Source organism: Heliconius melpomene, chromosome 11, assembly GCF_056956725.1.
Source record: "Heliconius melpomene rosina isolate 202511_hmr_F chromosome 11, ASM5695672v1, whole genome shotgun sequence".
Taxonomy (NCBI): domain Eukaryota; kingdom Metazoa; phylum Arthropoda; class Insecta; order Lepidoptera; family Nymphalidae; genus Heliconius; species Heliconius melpomene.
In genome coordinates this window covers 8,340,791-8,361,088 of record NC_140399.1, presented here as the reverse complement: position 1 = coordinate 8,361,088, position 20,298 = coordinate 8,340,791, and the positions used below count along the sequence as shown (strand labels likewise).

The 20,298-nt window shown below is 30.9% G+C and overlaps 1 protein-coding gene across 5 annotated transcripts in view; it reads right to left on the bottom strand.

The window, feature by feature from the left end:
* The window catches only part of raskol (Ras GTPase-activating protein raskol), a 136,662-nt gene that overhangs the window by 101,073 nt on the left and 15,291 nt on the right, over positions 1-20,298 (bottom strand). For 2 of the 5 annotated variants that reach the window (XM_085192558.1, XM_085192560.1), the window contains exons 1-2: positions 12,338-12,449; positions 9,043-10,018 (exon numbers count right to left, since the gene is read on the bottom strand). The exons of 2 other annotated variants lie outside the window; for them this stretch is intronic. In XM_085192558.1, the coding sequence (XP_085048684.1) occupies positions 9,043-9,862 (820 nt within the window). In that variant the 5' untranslated portion in view covers positions 9,863-10,018; positions 12,338-12,449. Of the gene's footprint in view, positions 1-9,042; positions 10,019-12,337; positions 12,454-20,298 lie in introns of those variants that run through there. One more of the 5 variants, XM_085192559.1, reaches the window with a different exon arrangement.

Here is a 20,298-nt window from a genome sequence, read left to right as displayed (position 1 = left end):
ATTATTAAAATAAATTATAAACGCGTAAAATTTTTTAATATTCTAAAATAATTATATATTATTAGAAGATGTATAAATTCACATATTTATATAACTTGCCACCTTTTTATATAAATCTTTAAATAAACGGCTAGGAAAAGGTCAAGTCATATTAAAATTAAGAAACATTCGGACGAATATAAAGCACGAAAAAATATAATTAAGTAATATCCAAAATGTACAATATTTACAATAAACAAAAACATAAATTATGCTATTTATATGCCACTTCGTAATCAGTATAATATGTGTATGCAACAGATAGATTTATGTAGCGTGCTCCAATTAGTTTAATTTAAAGACTTCAACAAAAACTACACAAAAATATAAATATAATTAATTACTCGTATTAATGAAAGAGGTAATTTTTCTGGGGACATTGTAAATATTTTCTAAACAACAAAATAATATTCTACATTATTAAAAAAAAACAAATAAATATTAACCTTTATTTATTATCTGTGTTTATATATGTACCTATATATAGATAGGTGATTTAGGGTAAATGGCACGTTGCATGTGACAACACTATTATTAAAGAGTATAAAAAAAATTTCCCATAAGTAATTACGTCAGAACTAACGTAACAATATTGTAGTCAGAAAAACATACTTTCTCTATTGAAGTTAGTGCGACAGCCGACATGGAGGCACCGGATATCCGAATGCATATGCACGTCACTTCTGATTATTTCTATGAAGCGCATACATATTCCTTTGACTTGTTTATTGTAAGCTATGGTTCAATAACCTTATTTGAAAAATATAATGTTCAAGGCCCTTTAAAGCCAGGGGAAAAAATTATGACTGTAATTGCGACAGGTTGTGGGTTCGATTCCTACTCGAGGAAATGAAATATTTAATATTTTCATTTCTTCGCTCTGTTATCAAAGCAAAGCGAGGCCACACAATAAGCAATGATTCCAGAATTCGGCGAGAAATGGGAAGCGGAGTGTCTCAACACTAGGTTCCTCTGCCGACCCTGATTTGTGCATGATATATCACTCCCATTGATAGTTAATTAATACAAACAAGAATATAAGTTATTTTAAACTTTTGACGATATAAAAGGACTTTAAGATTTATTGAATAAATTTCAAAAGAACTCAGTTACAAAGATTTCATTGTAGCTGCGTTCATATGAGTCAATAGGGATTAAGGCAAATGAATCATTCTTAGTTCCAGTCACGAATTGACCGATATTCAAATAACTAAGACTTAGTTTCAGTACTTTTACATTGAAATTATATAAAAGATTTATAAAAGGCGTCAGTTATTTTTTGGTTTGGTTCTCCTTGATTTATAAAACACGTGGATCTTCTTAAAATAATATATATGCGATTATATATAAAGCTTATGTTTTTTTTTAAATAGCTTAAATTCCATTTTTCACAAGTTGTCGATTTTCGATTAAATATCAATAGTTTTGTAATGGGGTAAAAATATACAATACAAAGTATATATAATAAAAGAATTATATGATTTCTTTCTTTATTAGGGCACTGGATAATGCGTAGTAATAATAAAATTCAGTAATAATTCATGTGGAAATTATTATTAGATACCATAAATTTTTTATAAAGTAAGTTTGTATCAAATATTTAGTAGAGTTTTTCTAATGAAGTACCTATATTGATTGTATTAATATAACGAGCTTAAATATGTATCTTATATTTCAACACATATTATGTAAATTAAACAAACTGGATTTAAATATCACAAAAATTATAAACAAAATAAACGAACTAACGCGCTAAAGAACACTTTTTCTTTTTACAGTAGAAAATATATTTATTACAGATAAAAAAACCTATTTAAGCAGAAAATAAAATAAATATTGAATATCTTCGTAAATAGTATGAATGCGTCATTTTTTAGATCGTTTTTATCAATATTTTTTAGAGAATTAGTTAAAATAAAAATCTTATTTACTTACTAATTTGTGCTTTACATTTTCTCGCGTGTTACAGCTATACTAGAATAGATACATAAATTGCATAATTGACGGTTAGAAATAAGTGAAATCACGTTATCAATTAATCAGTATGCAAGACATGAATCCTACAATTAAAAACATAATTAAACCAAATTAGCGAAATGTAACACTTTTTTAACCACTCATCAGTGTCATATTATACCTACTCTTCAAATTTCTTCTTCAGCATCACGCTTTTCCTCGTAGAGCAGGTTAGACGGTGCTAGTTTTGTATCACGTTTTGCCGAATTTGAGATATTGCGTGTTGAGAGGCAGAGAAATGTAAGTTTAAACATAAAATCATTTCTCTAAATGGGGATAGAACCTACAACCATCGCATATAACGCCAGCCATTGTGCCGCAATTACCTCAATTCTCGTATTTCGTAGCTATTTTATGTTTTTCCTTTCGAGTCCTGAGGCAATGTTAATGTAGAGTGATGTTTTAAAGGGTTCACTTAGTACAAAGATAAATATTAGTTAGTATAGTTAGTTAGTATACATGTATAGGGCGATGTTATATTGTTCAATTTGTATTACGATGAAACATATGTAAAAATTAAACAAGAGTAAATAGTTAATATGACGTCAGAAGTGTAAGTGAGGTTGAAGTTGAAGTTAGGTTTCGAATTTTTGCATATTAATCATTCGGGAAGAAAATAATCAAAAGTAAGAAAAAATCCTAAAATCAAATCTGCGCAGCCATTTGACAGCTAACTTCAGAACGGCCACAACTTGGTGGCCGTACTGTATATGGATACGTATGAGTCGTATACGCATATAGTTACTTATTATAATATTGATTCATAATCTTAAACATAAAAATATCATGTTTATAATATAGCCATCGATTTTAGAGATGTAATATTTTTAAATCGTTTTTCTTTAATAGTCAAACACGTTTCAAAGGAAGTGCGTACCATTCACTTCATTTCAAGACGAATTTAATTATAAATATTATGAAGATTCTTTAAATAAACATTAAATTGATATGTAAATCTCAATCTATAGGTACTTTAAATTTCCCACGATCCATGCCTTACTATAAATATAACAGATTAGTAAATAAAACCTTGAGATCTGATATTACTTAACAGCATAAAATATTTCTATTGTTATCACATTCCATTCACTTGACATACTCTTATAATATTAAATATGTAATAAACTTAACTATAATATTTAAAATAACTTTAGAAATATGTATTATGAAAGATATTTATAATTTTATGCAATTTATAAATTTTATATGTATAATAAATATTTAGATATATGTTTATTATTAATTATGTTTATATTATTTCATATTTGGCAATGGTAAATAGTGTTTTGAACCACACGGTGTCTACATTAGTACAAAATTTATGGAGATTCTTTGATTTCTAGACGATCCTGTCTTTAGAATGTAGCCCTCCTGTTAGGATCACATTGTAATTATACCTTCTTTAAATATAATAATACATGGATTTTAATAATAATGAAGATTCCATTTTAGATTTTAACTTTCTAGATAATCTCAAAATGGGTTAGGCTCTTGATCTAGCTATAGATAGGTACGTCAGTCAGTCAGTGATTAAAATATTGCTTTTTATTTACTTTATCTCTCAATAACTACTAAAGCCTTAAGGTATAAAATATGTTATTTGTAATTGCTTAAACAAAATTTAATATTTTATTGTTGAAAAGAGTTGAAAAAAAAAATCAAAATTATTTCAATTGTAATACTAGACGAACTATTTCAAGGCTGACGCGTCGTAACTTGAACTTGACTGGAATTGGTAGACCTAGTCGCGTATATTATATAAATTTAATGGTAGAGTCGACAATATTAAATAACAATATTATAAGTTGAAATAAGCTGGAGAGTTTGTTTGGTTTTTCAAAAAAAAAAAAATACAATACCTACATACTTATAATATAATCTATCTTATTTCAATAAATTTTGTTGTTTCTTTTAAGCTGAAATATTTAGAAGAACAAGCTTAAAAATCAAATATTTTATATAGCTTTCGACAATTTAGTTCAGTCAAAACAAAAGCAGTTTCAAATTTCACCAGCCGATCACGTCTTCTATTCAAAAGGTGCAATGACCGACTCAGAATATAAAGGGAATACTTATGCAATCAAAATAAACTCCGATCCTATTTTTAGGTACAGGGCCTTGCCCTGCTTATAAAAAATATAAAAAAAAGGAACTCGCATTCAAGTAGTCACTTTATCTTTTGTGATATCTTTTAACAATAAAATACTATATGTTGGCAATGGAAATAAATACAAATAAAAGGCTAAAGCGTGCGATTGTACAGCGACGGTTGTGGATCGATTCCCACTTAGAAGTATGAAACATTTAAAATTTTCATTTCGTTTCCTTTGAGACCTCAAGAATTCTTCAGAAAGTAGAGAACGAAATGTCTTAACACTAGGTTCCCAGGTTCCTCTGCCCCTTCTAAATGTGGAATACAGCGTGACGCTAAAAAAGTAAATGTACATATATTTTTTCTTTATTTCAGTAATACAAACATGAAAAAACAGTATTATATTTACGTCCATTATATAACAAAGTAGCTGTGATGTGACATTTACACTGTACTGTAATACAAGTAGAGCTGTACTTGTGCGGTTTTCATTGATATAATTATCAGATATCTGCACGCGAATGCTCGTTGGCGTTGTATCTTCTAATACTGTTAACTGATCTACAGCACATTGAGAAAATAAAATGGAAAGTGAGAATAGTGTCTAAACACTAGGCTCTATCTGCCTATCTTGCTGTGTGCGGGATAAAGCGTGATGCTTCTATTATATCTATATTTATAAAATTTATAATATCTTTCTGAATAAAAAATTACATATCTTTGTGAGTAATAAAAAGAAGAATCGAGAAGAGAGAGAAATCTAGATTTATTCTGCTTGAAAATTTAAGCACATACCGTTTAATTTTAACGCCATAATATTTTCAATTAATATTTATCTGTAAAGCTAACTAATAACTATTAACTCTACGTTACTAGTTAACTAAAAACTAGTTGTTGCAAGACGAGGTTTAGCTCGTAACTATTAGTTAATTACTAAAATCCAAGATGGTACATGTTTCCCTTAAACGTCTCGTGAATGAACATTCCTATAACTGTTACATTGTATATGGTGTAGAATGTTGTACTAGACTCTAACATATTCTATGCCGATTGAAAACTTTTTCTATTATTTCCTTTTCCTTTATCAGTTTTTACGATGTCGTCAGCAAAGTTCTTAAGCAAGAAACAACAGATGAAAAATAAAAATTAAAATACAGAATATTATTTTAAAGAAACGATAGAAAGAACAGCGATCCTATTGTCGATATAACTATCATGAAAAAGATATAAATTATATATCTACAAATAGTAATTAATTATAACAAAAAATTAAGATCCGATTGTTTTAATACTAGGTTCGCTCTGCTCATCCTGATACGTGCGGGATACAGCGTGAAGCGGATTTGGAACCAAAATAAGTGAAAAGCGATTTCGCGATCTATGCCAAATAGTTACCTTATGCACAAATAACTATAATTTACTCTGCACACTGTAATCAGAAATAGCGGTACAAGAATTATAATTCGAGTCGTTTACTCGTCTACAGTTGTTAGTAAATCAAAATCTATTTTACTGTTAATTGCTTAAAAAATAGAGGTTAAAGTTAGTTTATTATGATGAAATACAAGTTTTAATGAAAGTTAAACCGCACACAGCCAGAGTAGGCAGAGGGAACCTAGTGCTAAGATACTCCGTTTCCCATTTTCTGCCGAATTCTGGAGGCTTTGAGTGTTGAGTGGCGAAATTCAACGCCGGGCTTTCTCTCGACACCAGAGTGAAGAAATGAATATATAAATTGATTATTAAATAAATATTTAATTTCCTCAAGTGATCATCGAACGCACAACCAATCGTATTTATCACACACTTGTGCCCCAGCGCCACGACTGGCCTTAATTCAAAGTAGCTAAGTGAATTATAATCTTATAATAAAAGTAGGTAGAGAGATTAGACACTAGACAATGATCGCATTGGAATGCTACGGTCACCTATTACGTTACAGTTATAATAATAATAAAAAATATATATAGCGAATGTGCGATGACAAATAACAACATAATACAAGCAAGCATTATTGTGGCATTCGTTCAATGGCGGCCAATTTCTGTGGGAAATAATACGGACAGAATTGAGCTTACGGTATGTAATTACAGTGTACTGAATTATATAGTTTATATTTGAAATCGTTTTTTTTGTTGTTTCATATTCTATGTTAGAGTGGAAGGAAAAGTAACGTCGATATACGTAAATGGAGAAAAAAATGGAATGTTATCGACATTCTAAAATAAAATATAATGAAAAGTCCCTATATTAATAGAATAATCAAAATTATTATTTTGTTTTTCTATGTGACTGATATCGAAAAAAGAAACAAATTATAATATAGGTTTTTCTTTCAGCTTAATTACCGCCAAATTCTGGCGGTATTGCGTGTTGAGTGGCGGATATCGAAGAAATATAAATAAGTATTAAATATTTAATTTCCTCGAGTGAAAATCGAACCCACAACCTGTCACGTTTACAGTCACACGATTATTATAAGTAATTGTTACATTTAAAAAACAAGCTTTTACTGTATAACTTATTCTTCGAGAACGCGTAAAATACAAATATTTATATTCGTAAGTAGGTACTTATAAAGGGGCATGGGCATTCGTGTTTCTTTTTAACAATGAGAGTAACACACGTACAGACATACATATATATATATATACATACATACAATCATTGTTCCGCAGCATGAATATTATCACGACCAGGCATTATGAATATTATCGTTTGCTCTTTAAACTTTGCATATACATACTATATTACTCAATTGAGATAATTGTTTTTTAGGTTCGTTCTGTATGGGAACCTGGGAACCTAATGTCGAGACATTTCGTTTTCATTGGGATACTTCCGGTCCCCATTTTCTGAATTCTGGTTTCTTGTAATGGAATGAGTGGCATAACTCAACGCTGCAAAACGATACAACCATATATAAATACTTAAAATTTATAAATCAGAAAACTATTCAACTTAAAGATGTATTTAGTTATAAGTACTTAATTACCCTATTTATTCATGGCTGATTGTGCGTTGAAAAGTAAAAATTCTCTGAAATAATTATTTATTTTTACCCTTACCGAGAAATATGATAGCGCCAATTCTTACCAAGCCAACTGAGACGCCTTACTGTAGGGTTTTTAGAACTTAGATGGCTTTTACTCCATGAATAAGCATGTCATATAGTAAGAATGTATATACTATTCTAAAATTACTTTTAATAACTTATGCCATACAATATTCAAAAATACTTTTTATTTATTTTATAATATAGCTATATATACTTGAAGAATAAATCACAGTATATTAAAACATCTAAAACTCCCAGGTGAACGTAATTATGGCTCTCCTAAGACCAGGTTTTAGGTAAACCAGTTATTTAGACTCATATTAAAAGCATATTTGAGAGACCCCAAACTCATAATAATACCTTGCTAAAGTTAATGGTCAGTATCTCATATTTTGAGGCCAGTCGTGGCACAGGGCCTCAAGTGTGTGACTGTAAAGTGTGCGACTGGTTGTGGGTTCGATCCCCACTCGAGGAAATTAAATATTTTTATTTAAATTTATATTTTCTTCGCTCTGGTGTCGAGGTGAAGTACGGCGTTAAGTTCTGCCACTCAACACGCAATGCCTCCAGAATCCGGCGGAAAACGGAGAAATGCGTCTTAACACTAGGTTCCCTCTGCCTACCCTGCTGTGTACGAGAAACAGCGTGAAGCTGATTTAACTTATTTTAATTTTAATTGTTTATAACTACTAAAACAATTAAATTTTAAGAACAAACTCGTTGAAATCTCAAACGTCTTCGTAAAACTAGCAACCGTTAAACATATGTACATACGTTTTCACGGTTCCAACGAGGAAGTGTATTATAGATGCAAGAACATTCTGTATCATTATCTGGTCCAAAATCTATTGGATTTGCATGTGAGTTAACAATCTCTCTACCCACAGCAGTAATTAGAAACTTACGAGTTGCTAACGGTACGCAATTTGTAGAGCTATTAGTACGGAGAGCCCATTTCCGTCATTATTAAACAAGTAGACATTTTGTTATTATTTATTAATGTCTTAATGATATCTTAATGATATTAATAATATTAATATGTTATTATGAAACTAATATGGAATCTAATAAATATTAATAAATAATTGACTGTAACCAAGACAGGTTGTGGATTCGATACCCACTTGAGGAAATGAAATATTTAATATTTCCATTTTCTTCGTTCCTATGTCGAGGTAAAGTGCGACGTCAATTGCCGCAACTCAGCGGAAAATGGAAAATGGAGTGTCTTAACACTAGGTACCCTCTGCCTAATTGCTATGAACGTGACCCTAGAAAAAATGGTAACAAAACTCTTCTGATATTTTGCAGTAGCTCGACTATATCATCTCGTTACCGCAAATATGACAATGAACGCCAGTGATTGATGTGATTGTAATACCCTCACACCGTTGTTCGTATCCGATACGAGTGCGATTGGAGTTGACCACACGATTGTCAAGTGCGCCGCTGCCGCTGGACAGCTCTCCGTGGTCCATTACGGTGATTTATATAATCATATTTGTATTATAATATTCCTTCGTGGTATAACGATTTGCTGATATACTCGTATTTATATCTAATCGTAGATATATATAACTAAAATATTATTATTGGTATTTAATAACATAATGGAACCAAAAACAATGATTTTCAAAATTTTATCTATTTGTCTATACTATTTGAAAAAAAAATGTTCGACGAAATTGCTATAAATAACTGTTTTAAATTATAAAATGATATTATTATTAGAGAACGAAAGTAATACAGATTAGTAAATAAATAATTATGCATGTATTTCAAGCGGACGAAGCCGCGAGCGGGTCGCTAGTTAATAATAGAATTAAACAGTACGTACCATTTTCAGTACCTGGTAAGGCGTACAATACGCCACAGAGCGCAGCTGTCACAGTCCCTTGGGCTTGAACGATGGATCTATCTCTACAATCATTAGAATCAGTCTGAGCTGGTTCAAAGAGAGTTAAATCCAAACCATCCATATCACTCCTAGCCGATGCTCGATCTTCATCCACAGCTCGATCACAGAAGTGTTCGGGGGAGTCGACCTCTTTCGGACTACGACTACAGACGCCATCGCTCAGAGGGTCGCAGCAGCACGTGTCCGAAAACGGTTCAAAATCTCTACAATCAAATTCACATCGTTCAAAACTGTCGCAAGTGCACGAAGATAAGACATCTGAATCTGATTCCTCGCCTGAACATATATTACTTCCTGGTACAGCATTTATTTGCTCCGGTTTTCCTGATATGTAGAAAACACCAGAATTATAAGGATCTGTCTGTACTTGTAACGTTATGTTTCCATCTGTTTTGCTATGTGCATGAGCATTTTCTTTTTTCAGTATCACGGAACTCTCCAATTGTGAGCGACAGTCTTCGTAGCGAGCAAAGCTTGAGGTATCAGTAAGATTAGAAGAACGATCCACTGAATATGCATCAGCATATGGATCGCCATTTTCACTCTGTAAAGAAGTTAAGCGGTAGGGAGCATGGGTTCGAGTCCCAACAAAAATTGTAGTATAAGGACAAGTGTGTAGTGGCCTGGAGCGGTCAGCGCGGCGAGGATAACTAGCCGCGAAGAGGTCCCGAGGCGGAACTCCTTCGTCGTCGATATACGCCTCGCTCGTCGAGAGAACGTTGTACCGCCAATCCGGCATCGCAAATAAACACCATCACTATTTTAAAACACTAATATTGTCTTTCACCACTTAGCACAAGAAAACATGACACACTTTCAATGAAAATTAAAACAACTAATTTCACTATGGCCGACATCCGCAACTGAATAAATATTTTAAGTCATTTCCATTTGGCTGTGAAATAAGAATATATTTACTAAATTTAATTGACCGAAATCTCGTAATAGACATTTGTATGTATTGTTTTTATAGAATAATGTATACATTTTTCATACAAAATCCGATGTGTGTTTTAAAAAATATAAAGGTATACTGACTGAATTATGTGTTGCTCTAGAATATGAATACATTACACGATAGTATTTCTTTTGTTTTTTTAGCTTCACGCTATATTCTGCACATAGCAGGGAGGCAGAGGGAACCTAGGAACCTAATGTTAAGACGTTCCATTCGTTCCATTCCGCACTTTTCGTTTAATTTCATATATATACACAGCTAGTATTTTCTTTTTTTAATTTTTTTTTGTACATCTCTACATCCATCTATATTATCCATTACATTGCATAAAGCTAATGCGTTACATTCGAAACATAATAATCATAAGAGTAAAAAAATACAAAAAAAATCGCATCTACTTAAACACCGACTTCTATAAATGTATTCTTCTATTAAATAACTTATACATTACGTAAGTTCAATGGCGCGGAGTCGTGCTTAGAAAACTCAATTATTTTGTAAGTCCTCTAAAATTGTTATAGCGGCTTGATAATAACAGATGCGGGTCGTGATAGCTTCAATACGACGTACGGAGAGAGCTTTCGAATATACTTTAAGCTCATGCCCTATAGCTTTAACATAAACGATTGTTACTAAACTAACTAACTAACTTAAACATTTAGCAGAGTAGGCAGGGGGAACCTAGTGTAGTGTAGACACTCCGTTCCTCAACGCCCCGCTTTACCTTGACACCAGAGCGAAGCGATTATATTAAATGTAGGAATCGAACCGACAACCGATTGAACGATATCTATATGAAATAATTGAATACGATTAAGTATTAAATTCGTGACGCCCGCACTGCCGCCGGCAGCGATTGTGCCTAACATAGGAACCTTAGTTGCTTATAAATAATATTTATCTGATCGTTCCCTATTTCGAAATGAACACTTCATAATATATCAATAGAAGTTAAATATATTTAGTCTTATGTCAGTTTCATATATATTTTCTTGTAAAATTAAATATTTATTGACTTTTTTATTAATGACTCTAAGTCCTACTTTTGAGTTTTTTAAATCAATATTTAATTCGTGAATGCGATTGTATATTGTCATTGAATTTTCATATATGTTGTTACTCTATAGAGTAAAGCTCAAAAGTAGTATATTAAAAGAATAATTTAATTTATTATAAAACCACTAATATTTACAAGAATACTTTTATGTTACGAATACATATAAATAATAGTAATTTAGACATACAAAATTCAAATACTATTATTTATTAGCAAGAAAAGGCGTTAGTGTAACAAATGGTATCTAATAACAAAGGTACTAAAACTGATTTAACGAAGCGTTGAGAGCTAAGATCGCTACCTCAATATGGTCAACAAAACATCGCCAACTACGGTCAATGAACGAAAACATCGTGCTATTTTATTACTCTCTTAATAATGTTTTGTCAATATAAATAGAATAAAATTCATTTAGAATATCCTATATATTTTTTAAATTCTAATTTCTATATATTATAAGCATATAAGTACATTTATATTGTTTAGACTGCACTAGTCACGAATAAAAATTAAATATAAATTTAGTTTAGTATGTTCAAATATGGTATTAGTGAATTTTAATTATTTTCAATATTTAAAATACTTATATAAATGAAATAAATAAATAAAGTCAAAGCTTTAAAAATATTTCAAATAACGATTGCTTCACGTCTCGAACAGAATGCAATTTGAATAGTAATACTGTGAGTGCATCGGAAAGTTGGACTCAGATCAGACATTATGGAAATATTCCCCATAGATTTGACTTGAAAGTGCCTGACTGCCTGAAGGCATGGCAGGCCCGAGTTGTTATGGACTATCAGGGATTGTAAACCAGGTTTATAGTGAACGTAGCGAACTCTAGACCGACGCACAAACTGATTTTGTTACAATATTAAGTATATTATAAGTAATTTAATTTATAACTTCAATATTAATATATAATCAAAATCCTAATTTATACATATTTCTATACAAAATATACTTGCTATAGTTTTCCAATACATACATTTGTCACGAAAATATAATAACAAGATGAGTCTCGTTTTTGAATTCCTATAAATCAGGAAAGTCAGTTCAAAGCTGACTTACAAGGATACTAAGAATTTACAAAATAATAAAATATTTTATTATTTATATATGTGAACTGACATTGTAAATATAAACTTATTTCACTGCGTATATAAGAATCGTTATGAGGATATCAAAAACACACAAACCAATACAAAACACCCATTCACTTATATTATTTTGGAATTTAGTACCGTACTTTTCGTATGTTTCGATATAATACGCGTACAGAGGTGCGCGTGGCGAGTCGCGCCAAGCTCAACTGGTATAGACTAGCGTGCTGCGTTCAGTAGGGTAGCCAAGTGATCGGGTTTTTACTGGATATTCAAAGTATAGTATTGCCAATATTACTTGTGATAGATAATAAGCAAATATCACCTTTTTTATCGTTTCAAATAGTATGTACATATTTATTTACATTAATTCTTAGTAATTTTTATATGATTTTTCATTATTTATTTTAAATAATGTTATATTATAGGTACTTTTGAATATTTGAGTTATATAATAAAAAATAATTTATAAAATATGTTTTATCCCATATCTAATTCGAGCTATTTGGTTATTCTACGTACAGCATAAAATGGTGAGCTTCGCATATGACTCTTTCATCTGTAAAAGTTCGCAGATGTTCGCGAACAAAAAGACCGTTAACAGAAGTACAACGAAAATATTATACCTTTTCTTCTACATTATTACATACGAATATGTATAATATTAATTTTATGTCATTAAAAATATTTAAAAAAAATACCAAATTTGTAATCAATATGACTCTATTTTATATTTACATGGGAAATAAACAAAAAAGTAGGAATAAATTCAGTTTCTACACAATTCGCCTAGAAAATAATTAGGTATATCAAAAAATTAAAAAGAATCTGAGCTCTCTGTATGTCTGTCTGTACTTTAATCCAAACATGAATCCTCTATACAATAAATAAAAAAAGCGATATCACATCTAAATTTCATCAATTCATAATTCAACTTAAAATTCAACGTTGACAAAAGTTATCTCACTACAACAGATATAACGTAACAATAATAACTACTGGGGTTAAATAATAAAACGAACCAGATGCCCCTTCATAAAGTTACTGTTGATTTACTACAATCCTAGACAAGCATGGGGACAGAGCGTTTTATCATTCGTTGTCAGTTTTTTGTCCTGATTATTGCCCACCCCTATGTTAACACATGGGGTGGGCACAATATCCCATCGGTAATCAAGCCCCGTGGAGATCCTATCTACAATACTATCGCCTTATCGTATAGAGCAGACCGGTTCGAATCAGTTGTATTTGCATTTCGCAGACCCGCTTAGCATTAACGAGTCAAGTCGACCACAGAGTATATAGTGTGTTAGAAATGTTTTGTGTGATAATTAAAAAAGTATTCCACAGTTTATTTTGTTTTTTTTTATCTGTACAGGAATTTTAAGTATCTGTGGTAATTATGTTAATATGTAAAGTTCATTATTATTTTTTTAATACTTATAAGAATCTTGAAAATAATCTCGTAAATTAAATATATAACATTCAGGTGTACTAGTAAAACTTAGTTTGTAGTTGTTTGTTTTAAACAATCTTTAGGACGTAGCGGGGGTAAAGACATATTTAATAAATAAAAAATAAATATTATTTATTATTCTTAAAAACACATTTTTGTTGGCGCTACCTCTGAAAGGCCCCACTTTTAAGTTAGTAAGTACGCATACCATCTTAACTAGTGTTAGATTATTAATCCTCAAAATTTTTACTTTGCCAAAATGACGTATGGTCTGGGGGCCCTGGGATCTCAGTCTATAAGGTTCTAGTTCGAAAACCGAGTACAGTACAGATATGTCATTAATTTTAAACATAATAACGATATATTAAACTCTCATTGAGTCCATCACTCATTTGAGTGAGAGTCGATAATGAATTTAGCTTAGATATACCTATAATATGTAAATAACTACCTACATACTGTCTTATCAAAAGAGAAGAGATGGCATAATTATTAAGCGTATGCTATAATTTGTATCTATTATTATTAAATAAATTACTATTCAAATATTGATATATGTTTATCATTATTTTTATTACTTACTAACGTATAATAATTATTAACGTATAATATTCCATTCCATTAATATTTTCACTTTTTCGCTTTCGTGCCGATCGCGGCGTTGAATTCCGCCACTCAACACGCTGCGCCATACCACGAAAATTCAGCAGAAAGTGAGGAACGGAGTGTCTTACTTAACACTAGGTTTCCTCTGTCTACCCTGTTATATGCGGGATACGGGTTGAAACTGAAAAAATATAAGAAAAAACACTGAAAAAAACTTGCATACATCACCATCTACCACTTCTAACATACATTGTGGTTTTAAGCACTTTAACTATTTTACGACAAAGTAAGCGTACCTAATGGAAAAAAAAACCAAATCTAATCTCGTCGACGCGACCTACACATTCTAAATTTTGTATGCAACGACGAAGTTTAACTTATAATTACAATAAACTTGCGATAGAGCTTAATTGATGAGCCAAAGGTCCTATTAATTCTTCTTACGCCATACGATTTCGGTATGAAAGAGTTTATTGCTAAACGTAGTATCGACCTTGTATATATTATTATATTAAACGGTCGAAAATTCTTTCGGAAGTTTTTTTATATGTAGATCTAAACTGTTTTAAATTACATACATACGTACTATACATATTTTGTTATTAAATATTTGAGTTTATTCATCGTTTCCGCAATGTTTCAATAATTCGACGGAAAATGGAGAACGGAGTGTCTTAACACTAGGTTACCTATGCCTATCCTGCTGTGTGCGGGATACATTTTAAAGATTTTTTTTTTTTCATTTAACCCTTTTTATTGTAATACTAGCGGACGCGCGCAGCTTCGCTTGCGTATTTAGGGTAAAATTCTAATAACCCATGAAACATGTGTTCAATGAAATATTTTTAAGAGTCTAAATTTCAAATTTTATAAAAATCGGTGGTGATTTAAAGATTTTTCCATACAAACTTTCAACCCCTTATTTGCACCCTTAGGAGGTGAATTCTAGAAAACCATGAAACACATGTTCAATTAAATATTTTTCAGAGTCTAAATATCAAATTTTATAAAAATTGGTGGCGATTTAAGACTTTTTCCATACAAACTTTCAACCCCTTATTTGCACCCTTAGGGGGAGAATTCTTGAAAACGATGAAACACGTATTCAATTAAATACTTTTAAAAATCTAAATTTCAAATTTTATAAAAATCGGTGGCGATTTAAATTTATTTCCATACAAACTTTCAACCACTATTTCGCACCTTTAGGGTTGAAATTTTTCAAAATCCTTTCTTAGTGGATGTCCAGATAACAAAAGTAAACATCTGTCCAAATTTCAAGTTTCTACAGGCTGTGCGTGCGTCTTACCTCAGTCAGTGAGGACAAGTCCTTTTATATATATAGATGTAGGCCTAAAGCATCACGTAATTGTAAAGGTTACCTAAATATTTTATTCAAAAGAAAATATATCTGTTATTAATTTATTACTATTCAAGAATTATCATTTAGTTTTTACAGAAAATATTCAATTAATGTGTGTACAATTTTTCCGACGAAATCTCTCTTTTCCGATGAGATTTTCGTTTTAGTAATAATTCTAATAATAGTACTAATAACAATTATTATTGTTACAGGACAGACAATGTTGCTTGTTTTTCTAACAATGCAGTTTAAGGAAATGACATCACTTTATGTCATATAGGTAGGTAGCTTATGGCATTATTATTATATTTCATTGTTTTAAAAATTTTGTACTGAATTTTGAAATATAAAATCAAATTTCCTATAATATATAATTAACTTTCACATATTAACCTTTTCGGAACTAAGTATTTTTGGCAGGATAACCACATTAAAAACCGATTTCATGATAAATATATTTTTTAATATTGTTGTCAAATAAAAACCAGTTATATAATTTGTGGTGCTCTTGAAATTACGAATATATGAACATAGAATATGCTTCGGATTAGTTAAAGACGTTAGAGAACTAAATAGTTCTATCTGTTATATAATTTCAAAATATAATATAACAAATGTAAATTTTAAATCAGTCGAGTCTATTCTTGTAGAGTATTAGAATTTCTAATTACCAATACTCTCTAATTATCTCGTAATATAATACAAAAGATATTGCTTAGGAGAAAACTCATATAAATATTGCGTAGGAGCCAACATCCGCAAATGTAACGCAAATCGTTGGTTAAGTTCTTTAACCCTAGCAATTAACTAACAATGACACCTACACCGGCTCGACTGCGTTCAAGTTGTTGAACCCGAAAAAATATTTTCTAATAATAAATTAAATAAGTACTAAAAACTAAATTAATATTAAGTTAAATTTAAACTATATATTGTTTAAGAGCAATTACTATTATAATATTATATTGATAAAATTTAATGTAATTGTGCAGTGAAAAAAATAAAAGCTACTTCGTGTCAAGTAGCGCTATCTAGTATCGGATAGGAAAATCATTACAGAAGTGTTTAGTACCAAATGAAAGTAGATAGTACATAAGATAAATACTAGATGGCGTTATATGTTTAAATCTAAGCTATAACAGTAACGGTTTATAGTTTGTTTTTTTTTAGGTACAAAAGAAGTTAAGCCAATTAATTTCTTTAAATTGAATTTCTTTCTTGTATTTCCGTGAAGTGACTTTTTAACGATTCCATTGAAATGCAAGCCAAGATAATTGCTGTTTAAATTGATCAAAAAGTATAGAACTTTAACATTCGTTGCATTGAAATCGCTAACGTACTTTGTATCTCTAGTCTCCCTCCATTCATTTTTGCAGTTGAATAGATTCTCCTCTTTCAATACAGACGCAGTTGTGTAAAAGAGATAACATATAAAAATAGTACCAAGTAAATAAAAATAAACAAAAAAAAAATTAAGAAAAACAAAAGAGCAGAAAAGGGCACGGACCATTTCCGATGTGGTATGTTTTATTTAATCCAAATAATAATAAAAAAAACAAGAAATACCAAAATAATTATTAAAAATAACTTGCCCGTATACGAATATTATAATCAAATATAATCAAACAATGTTCATTGGCCTCTGAGTCCACGCTGTGAGTCCGATGTTCGCTTACTTAGATATATTTCGAGAAGTTCTCTTGTTTAAATTAATTAATATTGTGTATGTGAGATACAATCTACCGATGACTCAAATTTTAATTGTTGACAAGTAAGCTTAACTCTGGTAATGCCACTTGGTAATGCAATGATAAATAAATAAAAATAAAAATAGAGAATACATATTAAAATAATATTTTTAATTCACGTTTCATGAAATTTTGCATTAGATCTTGTTATTATATATCTCTATTAAGCTTCAAAACGAAATTAAAAGAGAAAGTAACTCTACTGTCCACACACTCCTTTTTCCATGTTCTTGTGTTACTAGAGTCAAATGAAAATACTTCACTGAGATTCTGAATGGAACTCGCAACCGTCGCTTTCTTAGTAAGATGCTGTTCATCTGCGCTACAAGGACTTTAAGTTTACGTTTATTTAAACATATATTACGTAGCTACGTATGCTTTCAAGTTTCACTCCGTTTAGTAAATAATCATCATCTAGGGTTGACATCGCCAAACTTTGAAATACAGTTTTTGTAGGTAGAAATACTTAGGGCATATCGGTTTGTGGACAGGACAGTATATGTATGTACATACGGTACTTAATTGGTATATTACACTGAAAACATGGTCATTAAAACAACATTTTTGGTTGAGTTAACAAATAATTACACAATGTTTCATAGTTCTTTCTATTCTTTCTTTAATATGCATGTCATAAGTGCAGTCGTTTTCTCTCTTTTAACTATTGTATTTACTATTTTCATAAAAAAAAAACTCTTAAATTTAGCATTGTGTCCCGATATAGCAAGTTTAAGCCATAGGGTCCTTAACAGGACTCTTTTAAACCTCAGGACTATGCTTAAACATCCAGGACATCCCAGGATACCCCAAAAAGCAGGATGCATATCCTGGGAAAACATGACATTTGGCAACCCTAATCTACTGAACCTACTAAATCGAACTCTCGATACATGATTAACAAACGACGGTACTTCAAAAACATTGAAGCCGAACAGGCATTGTTTATTGTTACAATGAACTGTTGCCACTTGCCATATTTATCTTATACGAAAAATACAGTTATTATCCTGTTGTAAAACCAAAAATTTAAAATATATAAATTTCAGGTATTATGTTACTTTTTATTTATTTTTAAACAGTTCGGAATATTAATAATCGGATTTTCTTTTATTTTTCAGCTTTACACTGTATTCCGCATATAGCAGGGTAGGGTATAGGGGGAAGAGGGAAACTAGTGTTAAGACACTCCGTACCTGACTTTCCGCCGCAATTTCAAAGCATTTTGCCTTGTTATCAGAGTGAAGAATTACAAAATATTAATAAATAATATGTAATTAATTCTCCCCGAAGAAATCGAATCCACGACCATCCAGTTTACACACATTTGTGCCATTGCGCCATAACGGCCTCAACTAAACCTCGACTAACAGAAATTTCTATCACACAAGTACAACTCAAGTTGAATTCAATATTATATTAATTAATAGTCAAATATATTCAAAGCGGAATAGTGATGCGCCTTGATTAACAATGACATCACTATTTTGGCGAAGGCCCTCACGTCCGGCAGGACAGGACAAGCCTCGTCCTTCCTCTCTCATCCGGTACAATGGGACCACGACCACAGGCTTTACGATAACAGTACCGTTAACGTATTTGCACATCGCGCTTCGCTCATTTCGGTAGGTTTCAACTTTTGTATACGTCTCGTCCATTGAACCTGTTTTGTCTGTATCTAGTCGTCGTTTTTAGTGCTACCGTTTTGTTTTTTTTTCTATTGTAATAGTAAAAAGTGTTGCTTTTATATTTTTGTATAAAAGCATAGGTATATATATCGTATATACCTATAGGTATATACAGAAAATAAATTTAATGGTTGGCATTTTAGCACTATAATAAAATACTTAAAAAAACAATTGTTTAAAATTTCTGAGAACAAACATTACGTGTCCATTTATTAAGATAAGTTTATTATATTAAGATAAATTATTATTTATTTATTTATTATTATTTTACAACATTCGAACGATGTTTGGATATACAATGCTAGCTACGTGTAGACTTCGCCAGTACTATATAATCGGACCACCTACGAAGCAAACGCGTCCAAAAATTAAATTTTATTGTTACTGTTGAGGTGACTCGCCTATATTTGGTTTATAATTAAGATTACTTTGAAGAAATATAATTTAATTAAGTATGTTACGTGTTTATATTTCATCGGCTTCTATGGACGAATGATTGTTTTGAATTGACGACATATTATATTTGATTGATTTAAGTTATGTTATGTCATATATAGACCAGTGGTGACGCAGCGGCGTAAGTATGCGACTGTAAACGACGGTGGTAAGTGCGATTCCCACTAGAAGAAATTAAATATTTTATATTTTCATTTCCCCGCTCTGGTAATCACGCAAAACGCGGCATTGAATTGACTGAACACGCAATACCTTGAGAATTCGGCAGAAAATGAGGAACAGAAGGAACTTAAAAGGTACGGAGTGTGTAAACTCTAGGTTTCCAGGTGCCCTCCCCCTAAATTTTAGGATACTCATCATTAACATTTATATTAATCAATATATCATTCATGATTTCATCCATTCAAATTTTAACCTACCACCACAACAAACAACTGTGCCACAACTACATAAACAAAACAAACAAACCAGATATAATTCCAGTTATGCAAAACTAAAGTTAACCCCAATTTACCTACTTTGTAAAAAAGAGCCTAAATTACCATACAATAATAGTTGCGAACTCGATATAAGTAATTTATCGATACAGCCATTATACCTGTGCTGTGCTGTGCTGTTACAAAATCTAACTTAATATACACCAATAGCACAGTTTCTATTCACATTAGTTTTCTTTCCTCATAACTAAGTATGATAATTAGATTAATTACAAAACATTTGTTATGTAATACTCAGCGAACCTA